Consider the following 27,513-nt stretch of genomic DNA (forward strand, 5'->3'; position numbering starts at 1 on the left):
TATATTAAAATAAAATGATGAGTAATGGTACCTAGAAAAATAACATATACAAGCTAGAATAGTCACATTACACGTCACTCGTCTGTTCCCGTGGAAGCCGCAGATTGGCATATATCATTTTTTCAAACTTTTTCCCGAACTTTGAAATGACATTTTATCTGAGATTTATATGTATATGAATATTTTATAATAGGTTGGTGAGCTTTCAAAATATGTTTATTACCAAAAATAAATTGTTATTTCCGGGTGTGACGGTACTACTAGTCAGTCCATGGAGGAAAAAATAAATTTTCCTCCATGGTCAGCCTGAGCAGGGAGGGAGTTATTTATTTAATTAGAATAAATTCCTGGCCCTGAGCAAAGAACTTATCTGTTTGGTCTGCTGAGTACGTGCTGAGTTTTTTTTTCAAACACGCCCTCTATAAACGAAAAGGGAATTTCCCAACAATTCTTCAATGCTGATTCGTGATAAACTAATAACAATTCGTAGACAACCAACATTTAAAAGAAAAACGCAAACATTCTTTTTTACTTCCTTCACTAGGGATCGGACGTGAGTTGATCCAGCAGTCTTGGCAGGTAGCGTATCTCGAATTATCTTCATTATCATTAGTTATCCATCCTGTAATAAATAGTAAACGGTTCATGTTGATCTTGGCTTAAAACTAGAAACGTAGAGTGTAGGCCTAGAGCTATGCTATTATAAGTGGACAAAGTGTCGGTGTGTGTGGGGAATATATTGTATCTTTCGGTGTGGTGATCTACTAACTAGGCCTACTAAGCTAGCTAGATACTGTAGTGGAGACAATTTATGAAAACTGAATATATACCTACATAATTAAATTTGGTTTTTTTTCATATTAATTTATGCAGCCTTTTTTTTAAAATGATGATTCAGTCAATTAGACAAGATGGCTGGAATTAGGTAAGTTAACTAATAATATATTATAATTATTATATATAGAGTAGTAATGCTGTAGGCACACTCATTGACTATTTAATATGAATATCTCTTAATATGTAGGCCCTACTTTGACCTGGACTCACTAGATCCTCTCTATCTGTTCCATACAATCACTTTCCTATGTTTGTTTTTTTGTGGTTTTTTTTTCATTTTCTTTTCTATTTTTCCCCCCCAAGAACCTCTTATAAACCTGAAGAGGAAATACTAACAGAACCAAAAGAGAAATTGTTTCATGCTGCGAAAAATGGATGTTTAGAAATCTTTGAACGTGAATGTGAACAAAATCAGTCGCTTTTGAATACCGAAGTAGGTTGTTTTTTGTTGTATTATAAGCATTTTGTTATGTTATTATGATAACAATAAAAACACAAATTATTCTTGTTTACAAATTTGTCTTATTTTTTCAGAAAGACTCAGATCTACCAATTCATGTAGCAGCATCCAACGGTAAACTTGAAATTGTAAAGTACATTTTAAGTAAAGATAAGGAAGAGTTTCTTCACAAAACAAATAAGGTTTGTCATTTGTAATCTTTTCGACAAAACAATACAGTTGTTCTGAGGAAGGGTAATCACTATCAGCAGCAATGGTGTGACCCTCGAACTCCAATAAACATAAGTAGAGTTCTAAGAATTCATTACCAATTATGGAACCTTCCTGTTTAATGCATTTTAAATGTTTACTTTACAGCATCAACAAACACCATTACATTGTGCTGCTAAATTGAATAGAATTGACACTATTTCATATCTATTGAAGGAAGGAGCTGATCCGAACAAAGAGGATAAGGTATGGCTTAATAATAATAATGATAAGGATAATGATAATAAGTTGAAAACATTTTGGTCCACAGCGCCTGTGAGCAATCTTTGGAATCTTTGGATGCTATATAAGGACACATTATCATTATAACTGATGTAAAAAGTAAATATGACTTTGGACCCATGCATAGATAATAGATAGTAGTTAGATTGAACATGTAACATACAATGTAAATGTAGAAACAAAGCATGTGCATGACAAATTGGAATACAAAATACTTTCGGTTTTTTTATCTCCTAAGTAAAATAAACATTCTTTCTCTCTTCTAAGTAAAATAATCCTTGAATGTAGCAGAACATACTAATATTAGTCAACTCCACAATGTTCATCTTTTAGTATGGAAGAACTCCTCTTCGTCTTGCTATTGAAGTACAAGCCAAGTGGGAGACCACTGAAGAACTTCTGAATTGCGAAGGAACAAATTTTGATACAAAGGATGAAGTATGTTGAACTGTATTTGTTTGTACTCAAAGTTTGTTATTATACAGTATTGCTATTTTCATGCTTCTACTGTACTATTTGTGTGCCATGTTGGACACTGTTACCCCCAGTTGTCAACAAAGTATAATAATGATATTCATTTTAAAGTTTTTTGTGTTCTTCACTCGAAAATTCCTACTATTTTAAACTAAAATGAATTTGAGTGGTGATTGATATTATTGAGTTTCCACTTAATTTATGGTTGTTAATTTATGGTAAATTTGATTTATGAAAATTTATAGGAGGACAACTCATTGTTGTACACAGCTGCAGCAAAAGGCTTGCAGAAGGTGTGTGAGACACTCATCAAAGAAAAGAACAGAAAGGTTGCTGAGATTAATGAGGTAAAATTTGGATAGGATTGGTTCACATAACATGGTTAAAGATGCAAAGATACTTGGTATCAATCATTGGGTTCTTTTTACTAAGAGCCTGTTCAGACCTACAGAGTTATGCTTTCGTATTGTACGCGGTGGTACGGAAAAGATAAGTGGAAACCACCTCTTATGACACTGATCTTTCGTTCGTTACGACAGCTTAAGGTACAAGTGAACTCCGCTTATTATACGAAAGTCATGCATCAACGATTTTGACCTCTAACCAATCAAATTTACTCCTGAATACCAGATGTCCGTCCAAATCTGTGATACGTACGTTAAGCATTAGTTAAGCAAATCTGAACACTTTGCTGTTACAACGCTAATTATAATATGACAATGCTTGCGATACGAAAGCATAACTCCAAGGATCTGAACATACCCTTACCCTTTTTTTCTCATGACAAATAAAACCAAAAGTATTTAAAAAAATTACACTTGGTACATAATTAAATTACTCCTGACAGTTCTTGACAGTACTGATATAACACAAACAATGTTAAAATTACTATTAAAGTCCTTCAACTATGTCAAATTAATTCTAGAACATTGATTAATGTTCATGTATTGTTCATATTAATGTTTTTACTTTTGTTCATTTCAGGAAAAAGAAAATGCTTTGTTTGCCGTTGTACGTAACCTAAATGGCAAAGATGCAGCCAAAATGGTACAATGTCTTTATAAATGTACAGATGAAGAAGACAAGGAGAAGATACTACTCCAAGAAAATGTATGAAATTATATAAATGAATGCTCAGTCAGTCAGGAATTGTTTACTTGTTAATTTAAATAGTGGTCCAATGGGAAGGTTAATAAAGAATGACCTTTTAACCCCAACAGATTGGTTACACTGGCTCTTGCTTTATTTCCCTTTTGTGTTTCCTGCCACTTACTTTGTAGTTGTTTGTTTGATATAATAATAAGAATAATAACTGTTAATAGAGGAATATTGAATACAACTAGGTATATATCCGACAATACATTTATTCAAAATGAAAATGTCTTTATTTAGAGTTACCTTTTCTGATTTAACAGAAAGATGGACAAAATATCATAGCAGTTGCTGATGGCAATGAAGAAGTTGTTGAATTTCTGAAGACACAACTATCGGTATGTACTGGTTTTTTAAATATTATAAATGTTTTTTCACAGGATTTTTAGCTTCCAAAAGACAATTATGCAATTATGCTTTTTTTTCTTTCTGATGAGCAGAATGATTCTGTTAATAGCCATGACAGAGATTAAAATATTTCTTAAATTCTATACAAAATCAAGAGAAAAAAAAAAAATTAAGATATCAATAATTTTGTTATGTGTTATATTTCTTGATAATTTTTTTATGAAAGTCTTTTATTTAAGAACTATTACTGTTATTTATTTTAATGTTTTTTTAGAAATTTGAGCATATTGTGTCTGTACATGAACATGATAAACTAAATCAGGTTAAGTTGTATGTTCTTGGACCGGAAAATGTTGGCAAGACTACCTTGATTGAGACTCTAAAGAAAGAGGTAAGACTAGTCCATGATATTAAAACAATACATTGAAATTATATACTGTATATATAAATTCAATTTATTCGAAAAGTTTTTAAAAAGTGGTGAGAAGGAAAGAGGAAGAAAAGCAATAAAATTCAAATCAAAATTAATATTTTTTATATAACTTATGTTTGCAATATTCTGATAAATATTGTGTTCTGTGGTACCTACTGTGGCCCTTACTGTATTAAAAACACAGTATAACTAGAAAGCCACTGCGAGAGTGCATACCTCCGCCTACTGTAAAATTCTCCTACATAAGATTTCTCCGGGAAAAAATATATATATATATTTGTGTCTGTCTTAATGCTATTTGTGATTTAGGCTAATTTCACTACAAGCATGTGTATGCGAGTTTGGTGTAATGGTTATGTAACAAGCCAAGCTAACAATAGCTTCAGTTGACTAACAATAGAACAGCAATGCGAAAATCAAACAAGTGAATTTGAAAAGAAATAGGTTTTTAAAACTACTCGCATCAAAAAAGGTGCACATTCAATCAAATTATGTTTTAAAATTTCAAATCACAAATTATAACTCTTACCTCTTGTACAAAAATGAAGTTTTTTGGACAAATAGTTCTCGGAGAAAATGCAATTTCAGTTTACTTGTTACTTTAAGACTGCTCGCCGGCTTTGAAAAATTCTGTCCTATATTTTAACACTAGCAGGTCTGAAAAGTATACTAAAAAGTGGTCCAGAATTGGGACCATGGTCCCAAATGGTCCCAAATGGAATGGTCCTTGACCACATATCTATCTGTATATTCATTTTGGTAAAGATCTTGTCAGACAACCAAACACACGCGATCGATTACATATACCTCCTTGGCGGAGGTAAATAATATACATTCTTTGTTATATTAATCATTTTATTTATTTTGTCTCTTGCAGCAGCAATATTCATTTTTTATGAATATATTTCAGAATGGTTGTGATATCCAAACCAACTCTGGTATCAACATTCAAACTTGTAGCATTCCTGAAGCAGGCTTTTTTAGTGTCTGGGAATTTGGGAAAAAATACTTAACAGATCCACTGTTTACAGATGTCCATAGTTCTGTCATCCTTATTGCTTATAGAATTGTGACAAACATTGAGGAGAGTCAATTTGTTTATCCTCAGGTAATAGTTTTGCCTACAGTATACCATTAATATTTGATCAAATCATTGTTAACATATATAACCATTTATTTCAGACTACATATACAGTCTTTCATTAAAAAAGATAGTGTATGTAAAAAGTGGAAAAAATCAAAATCAAACTATGTTCACAAAAGCCTGGATTAAGCTTCAGATTCAGATTAAAAATCCTAAAAAAAATTATTTATGATTATACTAACGTCTTCTGCATTCTATTCAAAACGTATGTGTGATATAACAAAAACGGAACATAGCCTACTAGAGTTTAATAATGTATAGTAGGCCTAGTTTACATGGAATGAAATGTCAGATTCTCATTACTAAATACTAAAAAATTAATAAAACATGAAATGTCCTTACCATGTATTGTATGCATAAACATTCATAGTTACTAATCCAAATGTATCATTTGTTTTGAAATAAGATTCAAGATTGTTTAAGGTTCATTATGAGGTCATCGACCAAGAGACCTAGAGTCATTCTTGTTGCAACCCACTCTGATGAAGCAAAAAGTACTGATTGTAAGTAAAATGTGTGTTTATTAGTAGGGACTTTACGAAAAAGGACCGAAAGCCACAGGACATTACTAATAAATAATTTATTCATGAGCTTTAACAAAGTGGGCGGAGCTTTGCATGAAATTCTGACGTCTTAACTTTATGAGGACGATAAAATTTGCATTTTCCCGTTTACGACTATAAATATGGTACATGTAGCCTTAAATACACAGTTCAAATTAAACTTGAAACTCTAAATAACATTTGAACTTCTAATTTAAATGTTTAACAAAATACATTTGTATTGTTTTAAAATTGCTGTGTTAAAAGCAATACATTTTACACGGCGTTTGAATACAAGACCTCTAGCTAGGAAGGCTAGGCCTATGCTGTATCACCATAGGCATGTCGAACACAGGATATCTGTTGTCCTCCCCCTACCATCGTCGAACACAGGATATCTGTCGTCCTCCCCCTACCATCGTGTTTTGTAAAGCCCCTAATGAATCTTTAAAGTGGACCAGTTACCAAAATCATGTAGCAAATAAAGTGTCAAAAGTTTAAGAATTACCAATACTAAATTTACTTTTCTCTAACATTGTTCATTTGTACCTGTATATGTACTACTGCAATCTAATTTGTTGTGTCTACCCATCTAACATACTACTAGAATAAATTATACAATATACAAGACACTAAAGAACAATACACACTTCAAACATCATTGGACCAACACAAAATGCTTGGTTTTAGGTCTAAATCTCAGAATAGTACAACAAAATTCACCTTTCATGAGAATTTCTTGTATTTTCCCCTTAAATGTACATGTTGCAAGAGTAGTAAGTATATAATCTGTTCAATACCACTATATTATGTTCAACATAATAACAATTGATTATTAGACATAATCCTATGCGTACAGTATAACCATGGACCTAGGAAATATTGGTATGTTATAAAGACTTATTATTTTAATCAACAGTTGCTAGAGAAAAGGCAGAACACATTTTGAAAATGATGAGAGAACAATTCAAGGATTTGTATATTGTGGATGTGGTCATAGCTGTTGATGCCAGAAATGAGAAGGGAGTGGGCTTATTGAGGAAGACTCTAAGAGCCCAGAGAAATTCTCTTTTGGGTGAGGTAAGTAAACATTCTTCTGAAACTAAAGCTCTGTCTACACTATCAAAATTCAAGTTCAAAGGTCTTTCTGAAGGTAGTAGGTCCATGAATAATTCATATTTCTGACAGTTTGTCAATAATGCTTAATAATTATGAAGTGTAACCCAAAATTATAAGAAAATAATGTTTTCAAAAAGGCTTGGCATTTCTCTCTGGCTCTCTATTCTGATTAATTTTTACTCGGGTACCCGAGTTTAGGTCATAAACATGGTACCAATCGAAAAAAGTGCGATTTATAAAGTACTACTCCTCCCTGTATGCTACAGGGACATGTCCTCAAAGCTATAGATCTTTTAATTTCAAACCAGATGCAGCCATATGACGTCTCAAAGATGGTACCTTGGTGCCAACGATTTTCGTCATAATATAGCCGTGTTTGGTGTCATTTCAAAGGTCTTGACTTGGAGAATAAGAATATATACAGTAAAACCTATTTATGATATTGTGACGTCACCGGAAATAGCAAAAAATCACTTTGAGATTTCATAATTGTGATGTGATGTAACTTTTCGGAATATAGCCGTATTTGGTAGCGAGGTTATTGATGTGCATGTGACGTTACATCCCGTCTTATGACGTCATTACAGCTTCTTTTGCTGTACCCCGAGTATCGCACATTCATGCTTGTTTATCTCATTTGAGATTCATCCACTTTTATACCCGCAGCGTAATATTTCTTTTTCAGTAAAAATAATAAGATTTTCTCTTTTCAACTATTAATCTATAGACGGAAGGCCATTTACCAGAAGAATGTGAAGAAATCTCAAAATATTTGGCAATGTGTAAGAATAAGTTTCCCGTCAAGTCATTGACGGAGTTCAACGACTTGATCAGAACGGAAGTCAATCGCAATATAGATAAGAAACAATTACAGCAAGCCAAAGATTATCTACTAAAAACTGGTCAGGTAATTACTTCAAATATCGGTATGTGTATTAAATGTATATAACAATTTTTCTAAAGTTTATCAAAAACACTAGACCTACAATTGTTGACGTTTTGTAAAATTAATGCATATATATTACTTTAAAAACCAGGTCATTCCTTGTCTTAAATGTACGTTTTATGGTTAATTATGAAAAGAGAGAAACAATGCCTACCTAAGTAGCTCCCGTCGAATGTCCTCTCATGGACAGTCTTAGGCCTAGCTTAGCTATGCTCAGTTTTGTAGGCCTAGCTGGTAAAAATCGTATGTTAGCTATAGGCCTAGCCTGACCATGGAGGTATAAAAATAGATACCTCCATGGCCTGACGTTGTCTTGTTGCTAAATTAATTGTCTTCAAGAATTCAACTAAACTTTGTACAGATATATTTATTCAGAGATTACTGTATGTTCTCAGGTAAAATGTCTGATATCTTCATATAAACAATTAATATAACTTTTTACAGATCTGTGTTCTGAAAGATGATCAAGTTGTTCTTTCCCCTGAATGGCTGTTCAACAAATTATTGGGGCGTCTTCTGGCACCAGATCATACAGTTCAAAGGGCAGAGAAAGGCAGATACACAAAACATGAGATATATGAACTGTTTAAAGACTTTGTGACCAACACAGATGAATTGATCAAATTGCTTGTGAATTTGGAATTCTGCTACAAGAAAGATGATGAAGAATGTGCTAAATTGTTGATTCCTTGTAAGCTGCCAGCAAAAATGCCGTCAGATGTGTGGAAGCTATCAATGACAAATCCTGAAACAGAAATTGTATCTTACGCAAGGAGAATTTCTTGTAAAAATATGCTTGACAGATTCCCAAGCAGTTTCTTCCCAAATGTTCAAACTTTTCTGGTAGTTATGTCTGAGAAGAATGGAAGGAAATTGAAATTGTGGAGAAATGGATTGAAAGGAAGTGATGAAAAGGTAGACTTTATTATCCAGATGTCTCCCAGTCTACAAGCAGTGACCATTTCTGTACAGGTCACTCTCAAGCTTGTTTGCAAATTTCAGATAGAAAATCAACAAAGCCTTGAGAAATGTCACAAAGTTCTTCTTACATTAATCAATCAGGTGAATGATACCAAAGCTAAGACTTGTCCAGAAACACACACATGCCTAAAATATGTAAGTGGTGAATGCCTTAAGGCATGTGAAGATCCGAGTGAAATCACAGAAGTTTATTCACAAGATGAGTTGATTAAAGCAGAAGAGAATAAAAATGGTTGGGTAAGTTCCAATCAAGATCGAGTTGATGACATTCTTATTAAAGGTTGCAGCCGTGAAGTCCTTGACAAGCTTAAATGGGAGAGCAGTGTTAAATGGATACCAACATACATCCTTTTGAAAGTAGCAGTTAAACTTGACCAATACCTGCCGGACGGACATGACTACCGAGCATTTGCTGCAGCTATTGACTTGGATGAGAAGCGCAGGTCTTTGGAGGGAAAATGTGAAAGTATTACAATAGCGCTTTTGGATGAATGGTCCAAGATAGATGAGAAATCAACAATAAAGAAGTTCAAGACAATACTGGAAAGAACACCTATTGTTGATAGATTAACTAAGAATCGAGGAGACGTGGCAGAAGTACTTGTTGAATTGAAATTCCAATGAGTCTTTCGGTTACAATTAACCAAAATGGTGAACACTGGTGCCAATTAAATCACTTTTCTTTCATTCCATTAAGGTTCAGTGACAAATGATTATTGAACTACCAGCTGTGTGAGGTAGTATATTATTTAATAATTACTTTACTCCAATTAGAGTTCTCTCTCTTGTTGGAAATTCCTCCTCAAAACAAATTTCTAGGAGCCTGTTTTCCTTTTTTTAACCTTTTAAAAGTGGGAGCTTCAGCTTTTTTTAGCACCTTGATATAACAAAAATGCCAATTTCAATTTTTTCATTATTACTAGACACATTTTAAGAGTACTACTGTACAGTAAGACTGTAAGAAAGTACATATTCCAAATAATGAAATACACATTTTGTCAAAATTTAAAACTGAAATGACACAGCAGATGGGCACTTAATTCAAGTTGATATTGGACTATTATTTAAACTGCAAGTCATGTCTAATATGCCATATTTTGAAGTGATACACAGTTTGGTTAGTATTTATATATTGAAATAATTAAGTAAATATATACATTTTAGAAACAATTTGTTTGCAAATTTTTAAGTAGTTTATATCAGTTGCGTATAAAGGTATAATACTAGAACGTCTAAGACCAGAACGTCTAAGACCGTATTTTATTGCACTGATAATGTTGTTCGGCGTAACAACAAAACATGTTTGCAAACATTTTTTTTATATCAAACACAAAGTTTATTTTAATTTTATTATGCTGTCGGAAGTTCAGCAACATTATTCACGACATCACCTTAAACACTTTGGTGCCAATCAATCAAGTATTTACAAAAGTTGGAAAACTCTCGAATAATCTGTTAAAGCAGCAGCTGATTAGACTACTTAAAAAATTAAGTAAAAATATTTTTCATTATTTAATGTTGATGATTATTTGCAGATAATTACTGTATCCTATTTAACTTCAGTCAGTACCAGTGTCATTTAGTAGACCGGGCTGATCATTGTTAATGCTATGATATTTTGTACTGAACACCATCATGTTACACAGTGTGTGGTACTATTTGATAGTAGTGCATGGTGTTTAGTAGGACCCTTCTTTGGTACACAATAATAGAACACAAGAGTACTAAATCAAACATTCAACAAGTATATTTGACAATGAGCTAATTTATTGAATATAAAGTCGTATATACCACCAATCAACCAATGAAAGATTTCTAGAAAATCTTAAGTTATTTTAGTAGTGTAAATATAAACTGCAATACATTGAAGCTTTGTTACTCTAAGTGAATTTTTTACTACAGAAAGAGTTGTAGTAATTAAAATAAATTATTATGTATATTCTGTGACTATTACTCACTAGTTTAATTTATAGTTTCAATATAATCATGTCCACAAAAGATCACATCATGTGACCAGATATTGTTTGAAAAAAATTGTTACGGTTGAGCGATTTCAATATTAGCAGAAGGAATGTGCTAAAAACACTTGTTCTTTAAACGCTATCAAAGCATGGAGATGTGAAAATGATATATATATTATGGCTTCATGATCAAACTTTATTTGACAAAAAAGTGTGATGTGACCATATATGGACATGATGACATCACGTCATATCACTACCATATTTGGGCACATCACACTTTTTTTGTCCAACTAGTTTGACAGTGTAGACAGAGCTTAAGCTGAGCTTTACATTTTAGCATTATCAAAAGTTACATATAATTAAGCTACAATATCAGACCAGCGTTGACTCTTTGGGTACAGACAGTTCATATTCTTCAATATATTCTTCATGTGCGTTGGTGAATACTGTAAGTGGCCAGGTTTTACTGGAATTCTGGCAAAGTATCTACCATAAGTTATTTTAACTGTGGTTTTTCGTTGAAATCAAGTATAATTGTCTTCTTCCAGATACACTTCCTTATTCCAAAAGATTTAATGCACAAAAGGTGGCTGTGAACAAGTCCCAATTGAAGACATAACAAAATGCATACCATTTCTAAAGCTCTGTCCACACTATCAAAAAATGTGTGATGCGTCCAATTATGGTAGTGATATGACATCATCATGTCCTATGGCCACATCACATTTTTTTGTGACATAAAGTTTGATAGTGTGTAGACAGAGCTTTAGATATAATAGAAGATTGAAGCTTCCAGTACAGTTTTAATGATACATGTCAACTAACTATAACAATTACCTGATAACCGAGTATAACGTACATTCACATGCGCTAAGTTAATATAAGAATCCAAACATTTACGGTGACTATACCTACTATTGAAAAAATCATGAAAATATTGATGGCCTTAAAGCAGATATCACAAAAACAATAACGGTTTGAAAAACTAAAACTATCAATCTGTAATAATAATAATTTAGTCTGTGTAATTTCTGTTCCGTACATTCATATTACATTATATAACAAAAACCATATCTAAAATCAAAATTTTTAATATTTTATTAGTTTTTATTAGCTTTCTGTTGTATTTTCTGTTTCAAAATGAAAATATAATTTCTATATTATTTCTAATAAATTAAAACTCAGATATTGGGTTTTTTTTCTGTTTAAAAATGTATTAATAGTAATTGTTAATAGTACAATGTTTTTATGTCACAAAAGTTACAACCGTTTCTATGATTTAAATCAATACACCCCTAAAATATTCAAATACAAAATACACCTGTTTGACATTTAATTGAAATTAGCCAATAGAATTATAGTTAAATAAAATAAAACCCAGACAACAAATGAAAAGTCACTATAATAAGCATTGCATATCACTTGACTTTTGTGCCGAACGTTTACTTTCTTCGTTTTTCCTGAAATGAAATAAATATATTTTTATTTTAAATTATTTCCAATAAATTTGAATTAAATTGGCCAGCAAGCTTTTATTAGGGACTTTACGAAACAGGATGGGAAGCCACAGGACGATGCTCATGAATAATTTATGCACGAGCTTTAACAAAGTGGGCGGAGCTTAGCGTGAAATTTTGTCGTCTTAACTTTTTGAGTACGATAAAGTTGGTATTTACGGTACGCAAGTAATGAAATGGCTATGTTGTCTGTTTATGGTTTTATGCTCTAGCAAACACAGAATCTCCGTCATCCTCCCCTACCCGACCTGTTTCGCAAAGTACCTATTATTTAGCATGACATTGAGCTAAAAATCAGACGCATAATTTTTGTTTAGTGGATTATTTAGAGGGTCAGGTTAACTTTATTTAGGATTTAAGTTGATTTCATGTAACTAGATATATTTAGCTATTTTTGTGTGACCAATTCCGTTGCCAGCTCTAAATGATAAAGTAATCTAAACTAATTACCATACCAAGAAATAAATGTTACTTACACTTTTGTCGGACAGGATAACAAGAAGGTGACGGAAAATGTTAATAAAATCAAGAAACAAATCAACTGAGTGCCTAAATGAAAAAATACAATTTATTAAAAATTCATAAAATTTTACTATAATCAAGTCTTTGAATAGGTCATTTTGTAATTTTAATCAAGTCAATCACTTCCATTGAAACAAAAATACAAAATAAACGGTTAACTTCAATCGTCTGGCAGCCGATTTGACCATTTTTTTGCTTTAAATTTCATTTTTTCAGGTAAATAATTTTTTTCTTTCGATCCTAACTAATAATGTCACATACCACACATAGTCATTGTCCCCATTGCGTTTCTTCTCAATGATCAACTGAGTGTCAAAAAGAACAAATCCACAGAACATGAACAGTCCAACGTACATCTCAATCTTCAAGGGAAAAAATCATAAAAAATAGTGTTAACTAAAGCTATGTCTACATTATCACACTAGTTTGACAAAAAAAGTGTGATGTGCCCAAATATGGTAGTGATGTGCCCAAATAGTATTGGTATGATGTGATCGTGTCCATGGGCACATCACATTCTTTTGTCACATACAATTTGATAGTGTAGACAGAGCTTAACAACAATAATTTGTGGTGGTATATCATTAATGTGAACCTGTATAACCATGACAATGGCCTTATCTAATTGAATGGAGTAATATCTCTTACGAAGCACATCCTGATCACCCCTACAAACAAGTGGTAAAGTCTGCCAACCCATTTCTCATTGAGATGTGAATTAACTTGTCCATGTTTATAGTAATTTTCTCACTAATTTTGTATTTCTTATGCCTACTGTAACATAAAATAATTGTAAATTACCCTGAAGATGACGGCCGAGCGAAGGAACAAGTTGAGGAGGCTTACTACAAGTAGCATAGACAACATGGACATAAGGCTTCCTGTAGTCAAATTGAAAGAACAAAAGATTAACTTTTTTATTTTATCACTAATTATTTTAAAATACACCAATCATAATCAATAGTTAAGGTCAAAGGTTACCTCCAAGAAACAACCAATAACGTTGCTGTGTGTAAAGTGCACAAAGACTAAGGCTTCCAAAAATGACGACACTGCCCATGAGTGCAGTGACCACAATACTGGGATCGATGCTGATGACCACATCCAGAAGAGGTCCGAGGGACATTCCTGCAAGAGAACAAATGATATTAGAGCACCACTTCTTGGTCTTGTACATTTGGTAGTATATGCTTGTATATTTTACATCATGTACTACATACTTTACACCTTCAAAATCGCATGGACTCAATGTAGTATAGATATGGGGTTAAAAAAGGCACACTGCCTAAACTTATCCATTGCATCTAAACTAAACTGTACAGAAGAACCCTTTCTATTGTGACCCTCTATGACACCCCTATTAAGGGGACAACCCTATACAGGGGACATCCCTATTAAGGGACACACCTATTAAGGACACCCCTAATAAGCAGACACCCCAATAAGGGAAAACCCAATTAAGGGGACACCCCTATTAAGTGGTTACCCCTATAAGAGGACACCCTATTAAGGACACCCTATTAAGGACACCCTATTAAGGGTACATCCCAAACATCATAGTATAGACTGCTGTTGAAACAAGGTGGATGAACTCACCAGAGAGCAGAGCAAAACCAGACAACTGGCCAATACGTTTGCCCTCGTTCTCTTTAGGGGTCATCCCCAGCCAGATCAACAGTCCTATTGACCCGAATGACGTCAACATGCCACCCTGCAATGGAAAGGTCAAGAAAAACTAATTAAGGTCACCGGTTTGAATCTACAGTATTCAGGATTTTGTAATAGCAGAAACCTTTTATATTGTTTGAAGGTTTGCATGGCGAAATCAAATGTTGATATAAAGTTTGCGGTACACCACATGTATTAGTTCTGAAAAAAACTGTTGAGTTTCTCGACATTTCGATCAATCTTTTCAGAAGTAATACATGTGGTGTACCGCAAACTTTATATCAACAGAAGAAACCTTGTAATGTTGGAAATGGTTAAAAAATAAATATAGACACTGCTGCAAGAGGTCTATTGTACACATTTTAATCACTATTTATTAATTCTTCTTTATATACTGTTTTATACCTGATTTAGAGTACCATGTATTTCAGCCTTTGGCTACGATTTTGATAATAAAAATAAATAAATATCCATAGGGATTTAATCATAACTATAGAGTTTGTACCTTCCATATTCCAGTGAAGAGGTGGACATATGCCCCTGCAGCTGCAGCGAACATAGCAATGGCAAGGCATGTATACACCTTCCTCAGATGTGCTTGTGTGGATTTCTCACTGAAATTAACAACAATTATTTTCAACTATAAAGAAAATGTATTTTTAGCATTTGAAGGGCAAGAATATTTAATCGGATGTTAAGCTCTGTCTACACTATCAAACTAGTTTGACAAAAAAAGTGTGATGTGTCCATGGACACAATTATGTCATATCACTACCATATTTGAGCATATCACTACCATATTTGAGCATATCACTACCATATTTGGGCATATCACTACCATATTTGAGCATATCACTACCATATTTGGGCATATCACTACCATATTTGACCACATCACTACCATATTTGAGCATATCACTACCATATTTTGGCATATCACTACCATATTTGAGCATATCACTACCATATTTGAGCATATCACTACCATATTTGAGCATATCACTACCATATACGTACATATATATTACTAATTTAATGTATTCACATTGTAAAGAATCTTATTTTTTCGGTTTTTGAAACAGGTGCATAATTTATACATTATGTTGTAAAATCATATTTTTATGGATTTATTATACAAAGCAATGTTCATTTTATTATCGGCAAAATACGTGTAAGACTGAACAAAATTGAGAAACATTAAAACCAGGGAAGAGTGAAATTCTCTCTTCCCAGATTAAATGAATCTTTGAATCCATTCAATTATTTTAGATCTATTTATTAATGATAAATGAATACATTACCTAAAGCTCTGTCTACACTATCAAACTAGTTGGATAAAAAAGAGTGATGTGCCCAAATATGGTAGTGATATGCCCAAATATGGTAGTGATATGACATCATCATGTCCATATATGGGCACATCACACTTATTTGTCACATGTTTGATAGTGTAGACAGAGCTTTAGCACAACTTTGAGAATTAATATTCATTTAAATGTACATAATGTTCGATAGTGTAGACAGAGCTTTACTAAATAAATTATTCATAAATGATGAAAGTAGAACTGTGTAACACTAGAAGAAGTGACAACTAAGTTCATATGACAAATGATTAAAAGACACCATCATTATCAGTTAGGCACCCTTCATGTAAAAACAACTACAGCAGCATCAGCAGCAGCAGACCACCGCAGGTGAAATTGATTTCGCATTGATAACAGAAGCTAAGAAGCTACTTAGGCAAAGTTAGCGCTGGAAATAGGACCAGGTTATCAGTTGGTGCTGTGTTTGGATTGCTCAGTCTACTGTACCATTCATTACTACTGTATTTGGATTTTAAAATTATAAAGAAGGGAAATTCCCTGAAAAATTCCACATGACAGCCGAAGATGAAAATGAGGTAATTATTACTGTAAATTTAGGATTATGATTGACAATTTTTATCAAATATTTAACAAAATTTTTGTTTACAATTATATGTACCTGTATATTATTTTATTTTTAGTTGCTGTTAATATGACAGTAAGATACCAAATTGTATTTCATTTTGTTTTAATTCTCGATTTAATATTTAATAAGCCAAAGCATTTTATTGGAATGCTTAGAGTAGGTATGAGACAACTTGTTTTAAAAAATTGATTCCTACTAATTCTCAAATATAAAATAGTCATTTGTATTTTTTTTTTACAAAAGTTTGGTTTTTGTAATCAATTTTAGTGCAGTAAGCTGACATAGTTTTTATATTTTTATTATTTATTATGAAGACATTTTCTAATTTTAAGTAATGTTCAACCTTGTCTACACTATCAAACTTTATGTGCCCATATATGGACATGATCATGTTATATCACCCACCATATTTGGTCATATCACAACCATATTTGGGCACATCACACATTTTTTGTCAAACTAGTTTGATAGTGAAGACAGAGCTTTAAAAATCTAAAAATAATGACACTGCAAAAAGGTTTGGTAATGAACAGTAGCATTATAGTTATACTGTAGGGATAAACGATTCCAACTCACTAGGTCCTTTAAATACGATTTAATTTCTAACATAACAACATCTCCCCCAATGGGTCAATTTGTCATAAGTGATGTGTTCCAGATACAAGTCAGTTTAAAGAGCATCTCCACAGGACTCATTAATTAAATAGCAGGTGTATTTATATAAGTACTAATATTTCCTAGTGAAATGTCATCGGTGAAATTACTTTTTTTCAGGTATCCACTGAATTGATTTTAGATTCATAAATTAATATATAGCAATAATTTGTGTCAAGTAAATAATTCTCCTCTCTTTTGGTGAATCCATATGTTGCTGTCTTATTTTTCCAAAATGTCAAATTATAGTTAAATGACATTCAGTGAAAATAAGAAAGTTCGTCTACGGATTACTTTTAAGAATTTTTTCCATGAATTTCGGTCATTCACATGCTGGATAATTTAGTTTTACTGTGAAGATTATTTTGAATAAATATACTATTATGAAAATATTATGCCGGACTACTGACACAACATAATGTAAAGCTCTGTCTACACTATCAAGTTCAAACTTTATGTGACAAAAAAATGTGATGTGCCCATATATGGACATGATGATGTCATATCACTACCATATTTGGGCACATCACTACCATATTTAGGCACATCACACTTTTTTGTCAGAACTAGTTTGATAGTGAAGACAGAGCTTAAAAGAGTTAAAAAAGGTTGGACTGTCTTTTTGTTATTAACTGGGTCACTTGGGCGAGGCAAACATATATGTACTGTGTTTTGGTTAGATTTTCTGTGGGTTACACATCATTAGTATCAGCCCGTAGGTAGTATGCCTATACCTTAAAATACCTTAAAACACCTTAAATAATAGTAATAATGTTCAATTTATATAGCACAAAATGCAGGGCAACTCTAAGCGCTGAACAATTGACAGAAAATGTAAAAAGCAGAAAATTAATTCATGTTGAAAGTGGAAATTAAAAAGGTGGGATTTGAGGATTACACTGAAATAACTTCAGGAAAGGTTTAAACCACCAGTTTTTCGGATTTCAGTAAGCCTACAACATTTAATGCAAGTAGACAAGTTGTCCAAACTGGATTTTTTTCTTGATGATGAGGAAGTCAAAACAAAACTTTCATTATTCTTATCTCGTATCTTGGCTTATAACTTAGACAACAAATTTGGGACTTCTTTTATTTACTTAAAATTTATGTAATATTAATTTATCTATTTTTAGCATTATTTCAAAGTGGTTGATTTTCTCTCTTATGTATTTTTTTTAGGCAAATTGCCGAGGATTAACCATAAGCGAATTCATAAAGGTGGTAATCCCGTTCACAAGACAAACATTATATATTATTATTTGAAATATAAAAGAACATTGTATTGACCAAAATGATCTTTTTGTAAAAATTACACTTACATTTGAGAAAAATCTGTGAGCGCCTTCAAGCTCAATTTACGTGTTCTAAAAAATGAATCCATTTTTATAAAAATTCGAATTCCAGCCTGTGAAAAAAATAATATTTATCATAAAAAAAAATGTTCATTGATAAAACCACAAAAGCTTGTATTGTATAGACTTTTAGCTCACCTCAGCATACATAGTTTACAATTTACCATAAAGGTTTATCGCAAAAGCGATGAACCTCATTGCACAATGCATGATGGGAAGGGTTTAGGAGCAATGCGTCACAATGCGTTCGTACGTACAAAATTGAAAAGGTACTCATCAATGTTTATGTTTTCAATTCAATTGTATACGACAAGTGACTTTACACACGTCAGGAGCGCCTCTTGCCTTTTAGGTGGCCCGGCTGGTGGCAGCATACCTAGCCTATAGCCTAGCCTGCCCTAGAGTAGTGCACTGAGTCTGAGCAGGGTCCTGGCGGGGAGGTAATTTATAGCCTAGCTAGGCCTACCTCTAGAGGCTAGGCCGGGAGGCCTACTACTGTAGATAAAATTGTTATAATACCTCCCTGCTGGACTGAGTTTACTTACACTCTAACTACACTTTTTTTATTGTAACGAGAAAACAATATACCTATATTATGACAAGTATTCAGAGCAGCCTATATAATATTTATAAATAGTAAGTTATAAGTAAAACCTACGTGTATTTAAAGAAATTTTCTTTACTCGAAAATTCCCAACCCAAACATAAACGTCGTACCTATTCCATTACGTCATCACAAGTTGAAAGGTCAAGAAAGAACTTAATTTTGTTTAGCCTACGTTATAAATTATAAATGATGGTGGGTTTCTTTCAGCTTTTGTTTTTAAACCCTTATGTCACACTTTATGACTACTTTATTTAGTGATAATTAAAATAGTAGCTGTAGATCCTAGTCACGTCTATTAAGCATACCAGTACAATTACTGCTGTAAAATTTTAGTGATGATCAAAGAATAATTATTTGTGATAGAGGGCGACAAACACATTATCTTGATTATCAACACTGTACTCGCGCACAAAAATGCCATTCATTTTGTCATTAAATCAGTTTGGTTATTCTGTTTTAAATATTTAATATTTTATTATTTAAAAAAAAATCAATTAAAGCAAGAAGAAAGGTAAAAAAGGCTATTTAAAGCTTAAATTAATTTAATATCAAAATACCCTATAAAAGAGTAGGGGATCGTCTCCCGGTATGCTGATCTGGTAGGTGCTGCACTGCTGGCTGCCGTGGGTCCGTGGAGGGCCTAATCCGAATTTCCTTAGTTTCCAGCTTGAGGACAAATATAAATACCTTTACCTTTTTACCTTTACCCTTCTGATAAATGCTGAACAAAAAGTGACGTTTACGTACTAGTTTGGTAACATTTTTTATTTCCGTTTTAATTACCAACCTTTTGTCATATATTTTATACTTACATCGAAAAGCATGTTTAATCAACTAAATCACAAAATGTAATACCATAGGGGTTATCCTATGTAGTTATAAGTACATTTGTGAAGTTGCCTTCATACATTATACATTGGTATCACATTAAAACAAATATCATGACAGCAAAGTACCATGAATAATTTGTGAAGTGTTTTAATGTAAAGACCTTAGCGGACACAAATTAGACAGTGTGTTCGATGTGAGTTATGTTTGTACAACAGTAGTCTGTGTTCCAGACGGAGTTTTGTTTTAATATTAGTAAAAAGATAAATATATTGGCCCATATGACGTTTCATACGTATACTACTTGAGCTTGGATACTCCAGACAAAATTCGAAATAAAAACAAATAAATTTTAAAAAAGACAATAAATACAGACTTGGGGCAAGTCTAGGACAACAGTTTCAGGGGCAAAGAAATGCTGAGATAAAATATATTATTACAATTTCTTTTCGTAAAATTAAAGATATTATATGATTTTATATCTTCAATAAGGCATACGACCAATACTTGGTAACTTCGTGTACAGTTTCCACATTTTACTAAACGGATTGCGTTTCATCATTTCAGCTCAATTCTTCGTAGCAAAAACTGTTTTATTTTTAAAAGAACACGTTTTGTCAATATGGTTTTATTATTTGTATCGTGACAATAATAAGTTCCAACATCTTAAGTATGATATGACTAAAAATAATATTCGGTTGTGAATCGATTGTAATCGAAGCAGCCAAACCTAATTGAGATGAAATCTTGTCAACTGTGATACATTACGTTTATAAATAGAATAGAAAACACTTGTGCTGTTTATTAACGAGGGCATCGTGCATTATGGAATGTGTACAACATTCATGTGGATTATGAAAAGTAGGCCTACACATGTTTGTTGGCTGGCTAGGCTCGGAAACGATGTGAATCGATTTAATAAACAAAATATGACTATAAATTATTCACTTATTGAAATTCTAGAATCAAGCAAGCAGATTGTTGAATAGAGGATAGGCATATAGGCCTACTTGGTTGTCTGGGCAGGGCCGTAGCCAGCATGAGGCAGACGTTCGCGCTCGCCTCGTCTGAAATTTTCACCACCCACCCCAATTCCCCAGCACAGATCGTCATATTTTATATTGATATTCATATATTGCCTCGTCTGTTTTTAACCTCTCGTTACGGCCGTGAATGGGGGTGCACGCACGGGGGAAAAAGTAGGCCTAGGCTACAGAAAAAAATGGTTCCGCTAAAAGTTTAGTCGACTTAACATGGTTACGACTAAGGGGCCGACACAAAGTCCATGGGCCATACGATTCTTTTAGTGTCCGAATCTCTATAATTAATTCTGAGGCGCTCATTAAAATAAGAGTTGTGACGAAATGACGAAACAGTATGCAGGCCTGGTACATGGGCTAGTTTCATTTAATGTGAAACATAATTATGTTTTTATACACCGTCAATACTTTCAATTACTTAGTATTTGATTGGCGTTTGGGTGAAGAGGATTTGATCGATTAGTGAAACTCTTTAAATGCAACTTGATGTGAGTCTGTTATAAGTTTCTATCACAGCTTCGGTATTGATTTGGGGTCTCCAACTGTAACTAGACATGAAACTCGTCACTTTGACGAGTTAGTTATCCGCACCACGACAAACGCCACGTGCACGTCATACGTTGGAATATTGCACACAGATAAAGATTATGGCATTATGACAAGAACTGAAGAATATGATATGCTGTTAGTGCTGAATTCTGTCAATTTGTGTCATATAGTATATACATGCAAAGAGTATAATCTGTATACATATTACATACAGTGTAGAATAGGTGAAATTACGGGACCCGCCATTTATTCCAATTTTTAACATGGCGACGGTATCAAAATGAAACACTTAAATAGCAATTTCTGGAGGAAATTATCTCAGGAACAACATATTAACGTGTAGAAGAAATTTGAATACGTAAAATATAGATGCGCACCCTTTTAAATGTGATGAACTATTACGCAAAATATGAAAATACGACTTTTTTTATTCAACTGGCCATATGATGACGTCACAACATCCGATTGGCAAAATGTTTACATGAATTCGTATCTACAATCCAATAGCTTCCAGAAAACGTTTTAATCGTGATTATCACATTTTATTCTTACGAGCTATTACAGATTAAAATTTACTGTAAAGATGAAATTAATGACCCACGTAATTAAAATGTTTAGGCACGATGACGTCATAAAAATTAAAATATTTTTATCTCATGCTAAAGAAAGTTGATTGACCTACACAATATATAAATTTAGGCGAAAAAGGAATACAGATAAGCGTGATGCGCTCCATTGAATGTGATGAGCAATAACGAAAGAGACAAAAATCCTATATTTTACATTCGTGTGGCCATACGATGACGTCACAATGTTTTTTTAGCCTTATCGATGCATGATCCGATATCTACAACTCATCAACTTCTAGATTTTGTAATAAAAATAAACGGTTCACGGTTTACTTTAGAAACTATGACTGTTTAAAAAAAGACATAATTTTGACGATTTTTTAAGCTTTTTCATAAAAAACGCGCACGAATTGTCTAATTCAACGTGTTCGTATGGCGTTATTTAAACTGGAAAAGGTCTAAATTGTTTTCAAAATTACTAGGAAAGACTTGAAAAATATAATTCAAGAGAAAAAAATATGTTTTTAACGCTACGTGCGCACCGCGTGCGTAAAAAATTGCGCGCCCGTGGGAATTTTTGACATGCTCAAAATGACAAGAAACGCATAAAAAGTTGATTAGAAATTAATTTTGCGCATTTTGAAATTTTAAATGCGCGTGCGCGCGTAACTTCTTGTGAAACATGCCATTTTTAATCCGTAGAAAGTTTGCCCCTGATATGACTTAAATTTTGTCAAAGTGTCAATACTAAATGACTTTTGGTTTTTAATCTATAATCAATCATTGAAATTCATAAAATTGCGTGTAAGTCACGTTGCGCAACTATGACGTCATTCAAAAATAGGAGGTGCACAACTTCACGTAAATGCCCATATGTTGTCAAAGTTATGAAATGTTATGTTTACACATTTTAGAGAAACGCGACTCACAAAAAGGAAGGAAGGATCCAAGAATAATACAGAAAAACTAGATTTGAACTCGTCACTTTGACGAGTTCGGGTTATCCGCGCAAACGCAACATGCACATACTTAACTATATGAACCTCGACAATTATTATGCCATTCTATGACATGAAATAAATATGTTTACAGTGCTGAATTGTACCTATTATGTAGCACTAGCATACACCATATTACAGTATTTTACAGAATAAACTGTATATGTTATATACAGTGTAGCATAGACAAAATTACGAGACCCATCTTTTAAATCCAATTATTAACACGATGACATCATCAAATTGACAAATAAAGATAACAATTTTGGAAGATAATTATCTAAATAATTACATTAAAACAAATTTGAAGAATTTTGGGCACGTAAAAGTGAGATGCGCTCTCGTTTAAACGCAATGAACTTTTATGCAAGAGATGAAAATATGACTTTTTGAATTCAACTGGCCATATGATGACGTCACAACATCTGATTGGCAAAATATTCACATCAATTCGTATCTACAATCCAATAGCTTCCAGAAAACATTTTAATCATGATTATCACTTTTTATTCTGACGAGCTATAACAGATTGAAATTTACTGTAAAGATGAAAATAAGTGACCCACGTTATTTACGTTTTTAGACATGATGACGTTATAAAAATTAAAATATTTTTAATTCATGCGAAAGATAGTTGATTGACATAGACAATATTAAAATTTCGGGGGAAATGGAATATGTATAAGCGAGATGCGCTTTGTTGAATGTGATGAGCAATAACGAAAGAGTAAAAAATCCTATATTTTACATTCGTGTGGCCATACGATGACGTCATAACATCCGAGTGGTAAAGGTTCTGCATGAATTCATATCTACAACATATCTGCTTACATATTAAATTAAAAAAATTGGGGGTCGTGGATGATCCTGAGGAGCTATAATAGATTAAAAATAGGCTTAATTTTGACAATATGTTGTCACTTTTGCAACTAAAACGCGCGCAAATGGTCTAAATCAACGTGTTCGTATGACGTCATTTTAATTTGAAATGATGTAAATCTTTTTTAAAATGACTAAGAAAGGCTGTAAAATCATAATTCAAGAAAAAAACACATGATTTTCATGCTCCGTGCGCACCTTACGCGTACATTTTTTCGCGCGCGTGGGAATTTTTGACATGCTCAAAATGTCATGATCAGCGTAGAAATTTGATTAGAAATTATTTTTGCGCATTTTGAAATCTTAAATGCGCGTGCGCGCGTAACTTCTTGTGAAACATGCCATTTTTAATCCATAGAAAGTTTGCCCTTGACATGACTTAAATTTTCACCAAGTGTCAATACAAAATGACTTTTGGTTTATAATCTATGATCAATCATTAAAATTCATAAAATCGCACGTAACTTACGCTGCGCGACTCTAACGTCATATAACGAAATTTCTTGCACATCTACAGCTACAGGTCAATCTTATGACAAAGTTATGCAATCTTATGTTGACCATAATTAGAGATACGCTGCGAACAAAATTCCGGGAAAGAAAGAAGAATAACAAAGAAGATGATGAAGATGAAAAAAAAGATATTTACAATCACAAGGGTTATCCGCAACTAAGTTGCGGATAACCAAAAATATTGATCCCATACAGTAACAAGGAGTTATCCGCTCTACCAAGCGGATAACTAATAATGTCTCAGGGAATACAGGATTTTACACTCAATAGATTCTGCTATGAGGTTATGCCAAACGATAGTGGATGCGCGCTATATTGCCAGTGGTGTGGTGGAACGAGTGAAGCATATAACATTACAATCTTGATCGAAGCTATCAACCAACGACCTTCTGCTCAAGCAGGCGGTGTTACGTACATTCGTTGATATAAGTATGTATATTATTTTGTCATACCGTGTGTAACATGCATTTCTTGAATACAGTGTGAAAACATATATTACTTTGAGTAGAATCTTATTCATACGAAGTGTGAGTTACAGCATTTGAAATCAGTATATACTATAGACGCAGTCATCCTCAACTTTGGGAACTTTGGAAAATAGTAGACCGATCCGGTGGATATTTTATGTTTTGGATCACTGTTTGGATTTAGGCGGGAAAGCAGAATGCACCAGGGTGTGTCGTCTGGTGGAGGTGGAGACCAATACGCCAAACCGGACAAGAAAAAAAGAGCAAAACATAGCATCAGTTTAAGTCAAAACTATAAACCGCGAGAGGGGGTGATTCAGATAGAATTGAATGAGGTAAACACATTTATTTCTATTTTCACATAATAATTATTGTATTTAAGTACATGTCTAGTAAAAGTTGTAGGTATTCCTTTCTATTGTCTTGGTTGAAGATTTCGCTTTCAATTTGTGAGCACTGTTTAAATAAGTTAAATCCATAACACCAACCTCTCCCCCGCCCCATCCACTGAAGACTATTGACTTGAATTGAAATACTTTTATTTAGTAGTAGTATTTATACTGGACTCTTCAGAGGGCCCAGTTATGATCAGTTGCTGTGATGTACTGATACACCAGGGCAACCCCCTACTTGTCTCGACAGATATACTAGGTTCTTTAAAGTGCACATGAGCTATATGTGTACACTGGACATAATGTGTGCATAAAATGACACCCATTTAAAATCTGTTTGCCCATAAATTCGACGAAGTTAAATTCCGGGCCATTTTATACCTTAAAATCGTTGAATAACTAATCCAACAAAACAGGCAAATACTTTTAAAAAAAAACTAAAAATACCAAATGACATGTCATTATACCGTATAGGCCTTACCTTTTTAAATATGTTATTATATGTTATATCGTTATTTTTTTAGAATCGTTATGATATGGTTTGACGCCATTTTACATATGTTCCCGTCTGAATGTCTGAAGAATAAATATTAAAATTGTCAACAATAAAATGCCATTTGTAATCATCCATCATCAACGTTAATATAGTGTGTTTAGCGTTTGTATATCTCTTACATACAGCTGTAAACATGTTCTCTTTTGGAGACGACAAATCTGGACTAAATGTAATGTATACGTTTGACTGTACTTAAAGATATTTTGTTGTGTATTGGTTCTTTTAAATGGTTCCCAATAAACTTGACGTGTTTTCGGGTTTAGAGCTCTGTCTACACTATCAAATTTTATGTGACAAAAAATGTGATGTGCCCATATATGGACACGATGATGTCATAAAACTACCATATTTGGGCATATCAGTACCATATTTGAGCACATCACACTTTTTTTGTCAAACTAGTTTGATAGTGCCCAGTAAACGCTCATACCGTGTACTATCTCGGCCCGTCATAGACTTTAGAATTGAACATTCATCTAAAAAAAATGAGGAAGGGGTCGGATGCTGATTCATTCATTCATCAGTGGAAAATTACTTCCATTTATTGTCATTTGCATATAAAATATACATAGAAATTATGTTTGCTCTGAGATATACAAAAACAGATAAATGAAAAACAAACAAAAACAATTAAACAAGTGTCACATCACTCTCGTATGGTATACTGACAAGCATTCAGTGCCCGAAACTTATGATTTAAAAGACGCTCTTTACAAAATTATATGCATAGAAATCATTTAGGCCTAATTGTCCTGAATGTTGTTAGCAACATATGTTTTAATGGATTGATGAATTTTAATTCATTCAATCTTTTTTTTTTCGGAATCTCTGGTCCATAGAAAGTAAAATTACGTATAAATTAATTTTAAAAAAAATCTCAATCGGCATTTCAACACTTGGTTAATATCAAATCCAGGGTCACTTTTATGTTTTAACATTACAACCAATGCTTTATTAAGTGAAATCTCATAAAAAGTGTTCTACTATTTATATAAGAGATATCATTTATAGGATTTTACGTAAATATTTGTCGTACATATTATTTCTAACTCTTCTCAGTCATATTGCCAGAAGCAATAATATTATATTTTCTGTTTTTGCATGTAACCATAACAACATATTCTGAACTCATATTTTACGTACATCTGTTCTGAAAAATTATTTTGTAAAAACCAGTAGAACTTTCATGTTTCAAAATGGGGCATAAAATAATTGTTTCAACTTGGAATTGTCCTCTATCGTTTTACAATTTAGATCAAATGATGTGTAAAGCTCTGCCTACACTATCAAACTTTATGTGACAAAAAATGTGAGGAGGAAAAACAGGCATTAAAATATGTCGAAAAAGCTAAAATCCCCCGAGGCCTCCAGCTTTGAAGGGCCACTTAGGGTTCCTAAACAAGCGTTACACCACTGGACCAGTACCGATTCCCTCTCCCATATCAGGGGTAAAACACATCACAAACATTGAATGAATCGTGTATTCGCGATGTAAGAGGTCAAATAATATTCTGTAAGAAGTAGAATAACCATTGATTGCTTTTATTATCGTTTTGTTGC

At 33.0% G+C, this 27,513-nt stretch overlaps 3 protein-coding genes across 6 annotated transcripts in view; 2 read left to right on the plus strand and 1 right to left on the minus strand.

The window, feature by feature from the left end:
- The window catches only part of LOC144849981 (L-lactate dehydrogenase-like), a 34,870-nt gene extending 23,619 nt beyond the window's left edge, over positions 1 to 11,251 (plus strand). Inside the window, exon 10 of the mRNA XM_078707129.1 lies at positions 11,195 to 11,251. The gene's annotated coding sequence lies outside the window, so the exon portion shown is untranslated. The remainder of the gene's footprint in view (positions 1 to 11,194) is intronic.
- On the plus strand, positions 508 to 10,684 carry LOC144849523 (death-associated protein kinase dapk-1-like). Its single transcript, XM_078706459.1, has 15 exons — positions 508 to 579; positions 874 to 925; positions 1,141 to 1,270; positions 1,372 to 1,479; positions 1,655 to 1,753; positions 2,123 to 2,227; positions 2,509 to 2,610; positions 3,248 to 3,373; positions 3,679 to 3,753; positions 4,038 to 4,154; positions 5,074 to 5,304; positions 5,747 to 5,847; positions 6,809 to 6,962; positions 7,729 to 7,908; positions 8,392 to 10,684. The coding sequence occupies exons 2-15, from the start codon at positions 912 to 914 to the stop codon at positions 9,550 to 9,552; spliced, it is 2,703 nt and encodes a 900-aa protein (XP_078562585.1). The 5' UTR covers positions 508 to 579; positions 874 to 911; the 3' UTR covers positions 9,553 to 10,684.
- A 716-nt stretch (positions 11,252 to 11,967) lies between the features above and the next one.
- On the minus strand, positions 11,968 to 20,957 carry LOC144850129 (putative Bax inhibitor 1). Of its 4 annotated transcripts, none has more exons than XM_078707362.1 (9): positions 20,939 to 20,957; positions 18,523 to 18,608; positions 15,105 to 15,213; positions 14,528 to 14,642; positions 13,913 to 14,059; positions 13,733 to 13,812; positions 13,193 to 13,293; positions 12,886 to 12,958; positions 11,968 to 12,352 (listed from the first exon to the last, which is right to left on the minus strand). In XM_078707362.1, exons 2-9 carry the CDS (start codon positions 18,582 to 18,584, stop codon positions 12,335 to 12,337), a joined length of 705 nt encoding a protein of 234 aa, XP_078563488.1. In that variant the 5' UTR covers positions 18,585 to 18,608; positions 20,939 to 20,957; the 3' UTR covers positions 11,968 to 12,334. The 4 variants fall into 4 exon arrangements, with proteins under 4 accessions (XP_078563488.1, XP_078563471.1, XP_078563479.1 ...); XM_078707345.1 differs by lacking the exon at positions 20,939 to 20,957 and adding an exon at positions 19,214 to 19,309; XM_078707353.1 differs by lacking the exon at positions 20,939 to 20,957 and adding an exon at positions 19,144 to 19,189.
- Positions 20,958 to 27,513: the final 6,556 nt, after the last annotated feature.

Source organism: Antedon bifida, chromosome 1 (assembly GCF_963402885.1).
Source record: "Antedon bifida chromosome 1, ecAntBifi1.1, whole genome shotgun sequence".
Taxonomy (NCBI): Eukaryota; Metazoa; Echinodermata; class Crinoidea; order Comatulida; family Antedonidae; genus Antedon; species Antedon bifida.